General features: G+C 34.4%; 1 protein-coding gene across 4 annotated transcripts in view; it reads left to right on the top strand.

Annotated features, from left to right (window-relative positions):
- The window catches only part of LOC107708179 (double-stranded RNA-binding protein Staufen homolog 1), a 13728-nt gene extending 4566 nt beyond the window's left edge, over window positions 1–9162 (top strand). For all 4 annotated transcript variants that reach the window (XM_016512357.1, XM_016512356.1, XM_016512359.1 and 1 more), the window contains 11 exons: window positions 2981–3131; window positions 3279–3450; window positions 3618–3713; window positions 3880–4092; window positions 4470–4613; window positions 4802–4948; window positions 6111–6186; window positions 6344–6666; window positions 6760–6882; window positions 8265–8344; window positions 8517–9162. In XM_016512357.1, the coding sequence (XP_016367843.1) occupies window positions 2981–3131; window positions 3279–3450; window positions 3618–3713; window positions 3880–4092; window positions 4470–4613; window positions 4802–4948; window positions 6111–6186; window positions 6344–6666; window positions 6760–6882; window positions 8265–8344; window positions 8517–8604 (1613 nt within the window). In that variant the 3' untranslated portion in view covers window positions 8605–9162. The remainder of the gene's footprint in view (window positions 1–2980; window positions 3132–3278; window positions 3451–3617; window positions 3714–3879; window positions 4093–4469; window positions 4614–4801; window positions 4949–6110; window positions 6187–6343; window positions 6667–6759; window positions 6883–8264; window positions 8345–8516) is intronic.
- The last annotated feature ends 568 nt before the right edge of the window (window positions 9163–9730 follow it).

Below are 9730 nucleotides of genomic sequence, written 5' to 3'. Positions count from 1 at the left end.
ATAATAATAATCAGGGATAATTTAAAGTTGTGATTCTTAGAACTGTGTTTGATTTAAGATTAATTATCATAAACTAAATATAAATTGAACCTAATACATAATATAATGTACATAAAGCAACAGTAATCATACATTTTGTTTTTAGTTATTCTCTGCTCTTAAACATTTTTGCAGTTTCACATTTTTCTTTGTAAATGCAGTATTTATAAATTGATTTTTATAAATCTTTAGACAGTAATCATGAAGGAAGGCTTGTCATGGTGATTCATTGGTCATAAGGTGTAGATTAAACCAGTATAAAATGCATATATATATATACATATACTGTATATATTTATTTATATTTTATTAATCTTGTACCCGCTCTCAGCTGCAGACCAGTCCCGAGTACGGTCAGGGCATGAACCCCATCAGCAGACTGGCTCAGATCCAGCAAGCTAAGAAAGAAAAAGAGCCTGAGTACACTTTAGTGACAGAGAGAGGACTGCCTCGACGCAGGGAGTTTGTCATGCAGGTACTCCATCAGAGAGAAGACTGTTCTCTGACTCAGCATTTTTATAACAGTTCAGTGCAGTTTTTGTGTGAAGGCCATGTTCTTCTGGCCATCATTTTCTTCTACAGCCTACAAAATTGCTTCTTGTCAGAAGTGTTCCTGAGGAAGTAATGCGTCCCCTATTACTTTCTGTTTTTCGTCTCACTCAGGTGTCAGTTGCGAAACGTTTTAGCAAATCAGATAAGTTAGATATCCGATCAGCGAAAACGCATGAAATGACCAGGTGTAAACAGGCCCTAAATGTACAGTCAAATGAATTACTTTCACACATGTTGAGTAGTTGATACTAGATTTTTTAATTTTGGGCAAACTGTTCCTTTAAAATTACAATTGAACGTTGGCCTGTTTTGTCTAGGCAGAGTCTGCCTATGCCTTCTACCCATTTTAACCATCTATTTTAACCTTGAGTACATCAGTTGGGGTTAATTTGTCTTTATGATGTTTTTTTTTTTGCATTTACAGTATCATTCAAAAGTTTGAGGTCAGTAAGATAAAAAAAAAAGAATATTTTTATTCATCAAGGGCACATTAAATTGATCAAAAGTGATAGTAAAGACATTTAAATTGTTACAGAGGATTTTTAGGTTAAACTTTAAGGTTTCATTTGTTAACTTTAGTAAATGTATTAGTTAACATAAACTAACAATGAAAAATACTTTTAAAGCCTTTATGAATGTTAATGTTAATTTCAACATTTACTACTAAATTATTAAAATTAAAAGGTCTATACATATTATTTAATGTTAATATTATTTAATGTACTCAAGTAAAAATTAGCTAACAATGATCGGCTGTGTTTTTATTAACTAAGAGAGATTAATAAATACAAATGTTTTGCTCACTGTTAGTTAACATTAAGCAATGCATTAACATTGATAATAATAGGAAATGTTTATTGTTCACCAAATCAGCATATTAGAATGATTTCTGAAGGATCACGTGACACTGAAGACTGGAGTAATGATGCTGAATATCACTTCTCGCGTGTGTTTTGTTGTGAAAGTAGTTTGCAGACCAGACAGAGCTGTCGGCGATTCTTCCTATTGTGAAGTCATGCAATGTGAAACCCCCTGTCGCCGATCCATCGTGCAGTGTGAACACAGCAACAACTGAATGCTACCCCAGATAGTCACGCAGTGTGAAAACAAAGGCGATCCGACGAGTTTGAAAATCGTGCAGTGTGAACTCGGCATAAGACGCAGACGGTCAATACACAATCATCTTCATTAAAAGTAGTAAGACAAACTTATCTTTCCAGTGCTGATGCCGCGCGCTCTCCTATTGCGGTCTTTGGTCTTGAAATGAGCTGATAATTAATAAAATGCAGCGCTTATCTTTTGATTTCGTTGACGTGAACTAAATAAATTTAAATATAGCGCGGGAACTGAAGATCGGATTTAAATCCGTTTTGCGACGACACATTTATCTGGCCAAGTATAAATGGAAACGTTTTAGCAAATCAGATAAGTTAGATATCCGATCAGCGAAAACGCATGAAATGACCAGGTGTAAACAGGCCCTAAATGTACAGTCAAATGAATTACTTTCACACATGTTGAGTAGTTGATACTAGATTTTTTAATTTTGGGCAAACTGTTCCTTTAAAATTACAATTGAACGTTGGCCTGTTTTGTCTAGGCAGAGTCTGCCTATGCCTTCTACCCATTTTAACCATCTATTTTAACCTTGAGTACATCAGTTGGGGTTAATTTGTCTTTATGATGTTTTTTTTTTTGCATTTACAGTATCATTCAAAAGTTTGAGGTCAGTAAGATAAAAAAAAAAGAATATTTTTATTCATCAAGGGCACATTAAATTGATCAAAAGTGATAGTAAAGACATTTAAATTGTTACAGAGGATTTTTAGGTTAAACTTTAAGGTTTCATTTGTTAACTTTAGTAAATGTATTAGTTAACATAAACTAACAATGAAAAATACTTTTAAAGCCTTTATGAATGTTAATGTTAATTTCAACATTTACTACTAAATTATTAAAATTAAAAGGTCTATACATATTATTTAATGTTAATATTATTTAATGTACTCAAGTAAAAATTAGCTAACAATGATCGGCTGTGTTTTTATTAACTAAGAGAGATTAATAAATACAAATGTTTTGCTCACTGTTAGTTAACATTAAGCAATGCATTAACATTGATAATAATAGGAAATGTTTATTGTTCACCAAATCAGCATATTAGAATGATTTCTGAAGGATCACGTGACACTGAAGACTGGAGTAATGATGCTGAAAATTCAGCTTTGCATCACAGGAATCAATTACATTTTAAAATATATCAAAATGGAAAAAGACTATTTTAAACGGCAACAATATTTGACAGTAATAATATTTTTACAGTAATAGGTTGAACCTCATGAATGTTAGCAGTGCAAACAGCTGTTTGGCATGTTTCTCTCTCATTCAGATAATGTAACCCACACTGTGGAGCTTAATGCACTTTGTATGAAGTTGGGCAAGAAGCCCATCTACAAACCTATAGATGCCTACCCGGGGATGAGACCAGCATTCAACTACAACATCAGAGCACCAGGCCCTTATGCACACTCCATGCAGCAGTATGCACTCTCTATTTATTCCTATTTTATCCATTCTTTTAGCTTACTGAATGATGCACAATAGATCTTTTGGTTGATACTATAGCCTTTTGTGATTGTATGATTGATTAGATTATATATTGTTTTGTTTATTTTTCTCTTGATCAGTTATTACTACCCATTTCCTCCTGTGGGGCCAGTACTGTATCAAATGGAGCTGTCTATCGGTGGACAACAGTTCCATGGCAAGGGCCGCACGCGTCAAGCAGCCAAACATGACGCTGCGGCTAAAGCTATCAAATATCTGCAGAAAGAGCCAATAATGCAGCAAATAGCTGAGGTGAGAGTTCATACTACTAACATGATGAATGGGGTGTCAGTAATTTATTCTTCCAAAAGAGCTGCTGTGAAATCTTGAACCTTATCTAGTAAATACAAGCAAAATACATTTATCTAATCTGTATTATTAAATCGTGATTGAAAATGCATGTCACGTTCATCCTGTAGATGAAAGAAGAGCCAGTACAAGAAAACCTTAACAGGTCAGAGATCAGCCAAGTGTTTGAGATTGCACTGAAGCGCAACATGCCTGTGAATTTTGAGGTATGTCATGATCCCATCATGCATAGGCTGCAAACATATTTAAAAAATGCAAATAATAATTGAGCGAAATTCCATGCTCATGCATATAGATTTATTGTGATATCTCACAGTTATGCTCGAACCAAACAATTGTTGACTTTTCTTTAACTGTCCTCACTATATACAGGTGCTAAAAGAGACTGGGCCTCCTCACATGAAGAGTTTTGTGGTGCGGGTAACAGTGGGCGAGTTTTCAGGGGAGGGTGAAGGCAAAAGCAAGAAGATCGCCAAGAAACTAGCTGCCATCGCTGTCCTGGAGGAGCTCTGCATACTGCCTCAACTACCTGTCATCGACAAGATACCACTACGCATTAAAAAGAAAAGCAAGTCCATTATTAAGGTAGAAGATGACTTTGACTGGCTGAGTTAGTTTGATGGCTAGAGTGTTGTGCTGATTCAAAACTCAGAAACAGATCACGTCTTTGCTAATAAATATTAAGTAAAAAGTATTTGATTTTTAATAGTTTGGATTATTAAAATGTTAAAACATCAATGTATTTAATAAAGTACCAAGTTTGAGGTTTCTTTGTTGTGACAGACCAAATGATCAGCCTTGGGAAGTTAATCATCTTTTTCAGTGATATATTCTGAAGGAAGGCTTGTCATGGTGATTCATTGGTCATAAGGTGTAGATTAAACCAGTATAAAATGCAATTATATATATACATATACTGTATATATTTATTTATATTTTATTAATCTTGTACCCGCTCTCAGCTGCAGACCAGTCCCGAGTACGGTCAGGGCATGAACCCCATCAGCAGACTGGCTCAGATCCAGCAAGCTAAGAAAGAAAAAGAGCCTGAGTACACTTTAGTGACAGAGAGAGGACTGCCTCGACGCAGGGAGTTTGTCATGCAGGTACTCCATCAGAGAGAAGACTGTTCTCTGACTCAGCATTTTTATAACAGTTCAGTGCAGTTTTTGTGTGAAGGCCATGTTCTTCTGGCCATCATTTTCTTCTACAGCCTACAAAATTGCTTCTTGTCAGAAGTGTTCCTGAGGAAGTAATGCGTCCCCTATTACTTTCTGTTTTTCGTCTCACTCAGGTGTCAGTTGCAGGTAAGAATGCAGAGGGAATGGGACCTAGTAAAAAAGTGGCCAAGCGAAATGCAGCCGAGAAGATGCTGGAGCTTCTGGGCTTCAAAGTGCCTCAGCCACAGCCACCCAAACCGGCACTGAAAATGGACGAGAAGGTGAGCGCCTGCTTATTAACAGCATTCACTTTGTATTAAAAACATGTTGGAAGTAGTTTCATAGAGTTTTCAAACTGGGGTCCAGGGCTGATAAGAGGGTTTGTGAAAAAAAAAAAAAAAAGATTTTTACAAAATGTTTTTAGGGCTGTCAAAGTTAAGGTGTGTACTTTACTTTAATATATTAATGCAACATGTTTAATGTAATGCTTTTTTAATTGTTTTTTTAAACATTCACCAAAAATGATAATATTACTATTACAGGGCTGTCAAAGTTAAAGGGACAGTTCACCCAAAAATAAAAAAATTACCCTATAATTTACTCGCCCTCAAGCCATCTTATGTGTATATGACTTTCTTCTTTCAGACGAATACGATCGGAGTTATATTTTAAAATGTCCTGGCTCTTCCAAGCTTTATAATGGCAGTGAATGGCTGATATTCAATAGTCCAATAGAAGTCCAATAAACTGCATCCATCCATCATAAAAAAGTGCTCCACATGGCTCCAGGGGGTTAATAAAGGCAGCCATTCACTGCCATTATAAAGCTTGGAAGAGTCAGGACATTTTTTACACCTTGAATGGCTTGATGGTGAGTAAATTATGAGGTAATTTTCATTTTTGGGTGAACTATCCCTTTAAGGTGTGTACTTAATATATTAATGCAACATGTTTATTTTAATTACATTCACCAAATTTTATATCACTATTTCAGCTTTGTAAATAGTGGTCAGTTATTTATTTATTTTAATTTTTTTACAGAACTAGTTTTTAGCAATGAGCAAACAAAATATAGTTTGGTGTAAAAATATATTTTCTAGATAAGTTTAAAACTATTTGTTTAAAAAAAGGTTGAAATATTTAGCATAACAATATAAAAGCCAAGTATTTCATTTGTCTTTTATAATATTGCACCTGATGATGTTGTCACCTAGCAGAAATTATTTTCTAAAACATTTCATTCCTATCTATTTTTGGAAGGAGATCCCTCATAAGGGGAACGTCGTATTTTGATCAGTTTGGCATCAAAAATCTCATTCACCGAAAAAGGAACATTTACTAATTTTCATGTTCCAGATCTTCCAAGATACATTCCAAGAATTATTTGCATGTTGAAGTCTTAGTGTAAATAGTAAAGTACTTGTTTTATTTATCGTTGTAAAGGCACCTGCTAAGAAACCTGGAGATGGACGTAAAGTGACCTTCTTTGAGCCAGGCTCTGTGGAGAAGGCTGGTCTTGGTATGTGTTTTGCAGTCAGTTTTCATCTGAAACAGTCATAAATATATTCACTTGAATGTTGTTATATGTATATGGTCCTTGTATCATATTACAAGGTCATTGTTAATTTTAGTGAATATTTCCTGCTTGCAATTGATTCTTACGTTTCTCAAACCAGTCAATAAGGAGGAAGATTTCCGAGTTCCCTTCCTCAGCCATCAGCAGCTTCCTGCTGGCATTTTACCCATGGTGCCTGAAGTGGCACAGGCGGTGGGTGCCAACCAGGGACCCCATGCCAAAGACTACTGTCGCACAGCTGCCCCCAACCCAGCCAAGACCACAGTAACGGCCATGATTGCCAATGAGCTGCTGTATGCTGGGACGTCCCCGACTGCGGAGGGTATACTGAAGACCAACAACAGCTTGGCACACAGACCCCACGGACCCCTTACCAGACCGTCCGAACAGCTCAGCTACCTGGCCACTATACAGGGCTTACAGGTATTGAATATAACAATGAACACACACTTATCTAACCCAATGATGTTGCTCAACCAATCTGTATCTTTTGTTTGTTTTTCTCTCTCTCTACAGGTTGAATACAAAGACTTTCCCAAAAATAACAAGAATGAGTTTGTGTCTCTGATCAACTGCTCCTCTCAGCCCCCTCTCATCAGCCATGGCATCGGCAAGGATGTGGAGTCCTGCCATGACATGGTAGGTATTATAATAATAATAATATTTACCATGTCGTACCATATATATATATGGTATTTTATATTTATTTATTTATTTATTTTATATATAGTTATATAATATATGTGACCCTGGACCACAAAACCAGTCATAAGGGTAAATTTTTGGTTTGTTAGATAGGACAATATGTGGCCGAGATACAACTATTTGAAAATCTGGAATCTATATATATATGTAGAAGAAATTCATTTCATTTCAAACATTGATTTACCCACACATCCATAATAATATAAACTAAGCAACATTAAAAAGAATTTCACACATTAGTTGCTGCAGCTGTTCAGAAAAGACAGATAATTAAGCAGCCTTTCTGGCACCATTGGCTGCTCTTTTCTTCCTCGTGGTCTCGGTGAATGAGTACACAGTTATCTAAACCCTGAAAGCGATATGTGACCCTGGACCACAAAACCCATCATAAGGGTCAATTTTTTTAAATTGAGATTTATACATCATCTGAAAGCTAAGTAAATAAGCTAAAAAAAAATCTGTTTTCACAAAAATATTAAGCAGTTTTCAACATCGATACTAAATTATTCTTATTAGAATAATTTTTGAAGGATCATGTGCAGTGTTATTTTAGTGTCATTGAGATACTGCTATAGTTTTTAATATTTTGAATAAACTTTTATTTTTATATTTTTCGGATTTCATGTTAATTTTAGTTAATTTTATTTTTATTTTTGTGTAATTTTGTTGTTTTTAAATATGTCTATTAGTTTTTATTTTTCAGTTGCAGTTTTTTTTTAGTACATTGAGTTAAACTAAATGAAAATGAGAAATGTTGCCTTGGAAACTGAGTTTAAGTTTTTGTATTTCAGTCAACATTTATTTCAATTAACAGTTTTTATTTTATTTTATGGTTTTAGTTAACTATAAAAACCCTGATCATGTGACACTGTAGACTGGAGTAATGGCTGCTAGAAATTCAACTTTGCTTTCACAGGAATAAATTACATTTTAAAATATATTAAAATAGAAAATTGTTTTAAAATTACAATAATATTTCAGAATATTACCATTTTGTGTGTGTGTATATAAATAATGAAAATTCAGCTTTCCTACCACAGGAATAAATTATATTTTAAAGTATATTAAAATTGAAAACCGTTATATTTTAAATTGTAGTAATATTTCCCAAATGAATGTTTATTACTGTATTTTTGATCACGTAAATGCAATCTTGATGAGCATAAGAGACTTCTTTAAAAAAAAAATTTTTTTTTAAACCATTAAATATCTTACTGATTCCAGACTTTTGAATGTTATATGTATGTGTTTGTATGTATAGATGCATCTATCTACTTGTATCTTGTTTACTGCAATGCATTTTTGTTTCTGGACAGGCTGCTCTGAACATCCTTAAGCTCCTGTCAGAACTTGACCAGCAGTCCAATGAGCGCACAGCTAATGGACCAACGACCGGGTCAGTCTCAAATGTTAAAGAGAGTCTTATTGTTTTAAAATATGAGTTAGCTGTATAAATGTTGGCATACAAGTGTCTGTTAATAAAGCACATAGCTAAAGATAAAGCTGATAAATGAGTCTTATATCTGCATACATTGCAATTAATTTCTCACGTGTTTCCCCCTCCATAGGTGCAACAAACAAGACCTCGAGGGCGATGCATTATTAAAACCGGCTAACTCAAGCACCATCGGAAAGACTCTGGATGGCACAGTGTAGAATTGACTATTTGATTGGTCGTTTTATTTGCGAAACACTAGAGAAAAGTCAGAAGCAGAGTTTTGATTGGCTGCTCAAAAAGGCCTTTGAGTAATTCTTAATAGATCTTAGATCAAAAGAAGTTAAAGTATTTAAACCAGTTAAACAAGGTCGAGAGATGTTGATGTTAAATTGTTCACATGCAGTGATGCATCTTTAAACGCTAAGGCTTTGGGAAAAGTCGCCTCATCATATCCAGTGAAGTGGTGGTTTTGTTTTTGTTGTTAAATTGTAAAACGATTATCGTGAGGTTGGACTCGAGTAGATTGGCTTTTCTTCGTTGCTCCAAGGAAGTCATGTTTTCAGTGTCATGATTTTGTTTGTTCTCGCTTTTATTTTTTTCGTTTATTTTTAACGTTGTATTATAGGAACCCAGCCAGTTGGGTTGTTGTGTTAGCGCTGTTGTGAAGTGCAGTATAAAACCCTATCGAAGGATATGATGAAGCTTTCAAATACGTCTCTGCTGTGGTGGTTTTTCTCCAGTGCTTTTTTGAGTTACAATGACGACCATAACACTCATTCACACACGCACACACAAATTACATTTCGTCTACATTTTCATGTAGGCCTGGGAAAATGTTGTTGTGACTTCAGTGTAGAGTGTATGGTGGTGTTTTTTGTGTGTATGGGAGCAAGTGAGTGAATGTGTTTCAAGCACGATAATCTTCAGTCATGTCAGTTAAACTGATGCATTCTTCTATCAGTGTTGACCCTGCCCATCCTCCTCCAGTTGCATCCTGTTTTCCTCATGGTATAGGAGTAAAAATGATGTGCCTCTTGCACAAATAAAAACTGTGTGTGTGTGTCTGCTGTTAATACTATACTCGGGGATTCCTCAGTTATGGAAACCCTGTAAATATAAAGGAATTTTAACATTGATTTAAAGACCTAAAAAGTGTTGTTTTTTTGTTGTTGTTTTTTGTAATAAGAATTTATTCTAATAATTTTATAAATTAAATTAAATTAAATATTAAATATTACTTATTGAAATAAATATATTTAATAATAAATATAATAAATATTTTTTAAATATGTATATATATTGTTATATTTTATATAAATGTAATATAAGTGTAAATATAGATCT

The sequence above is a fragment of the Sinocyclocheilus rhinocerous genome, unplaced genomic scaffold, assembly GCF_001515625.1.
Source record: "Sinocyclocheilus rhinocerous isolate Xijiao unplaced genomic scaffold, SAMN03320098_v1.1 scaffold113, whole genome shotgun sequence".
Lineage (NCBI taxonomy): Eukaryota > Metazoa > Chordata > Actinopteri > Cypriniformes > Cyprinidae > Sinocyclocheilus > Sinocyclocheilus rhinocerous.
Note: the sequence above shows the minus strand (reverse complement) of the source record. Positions and strands in the feature narration are given on the sequence as shown.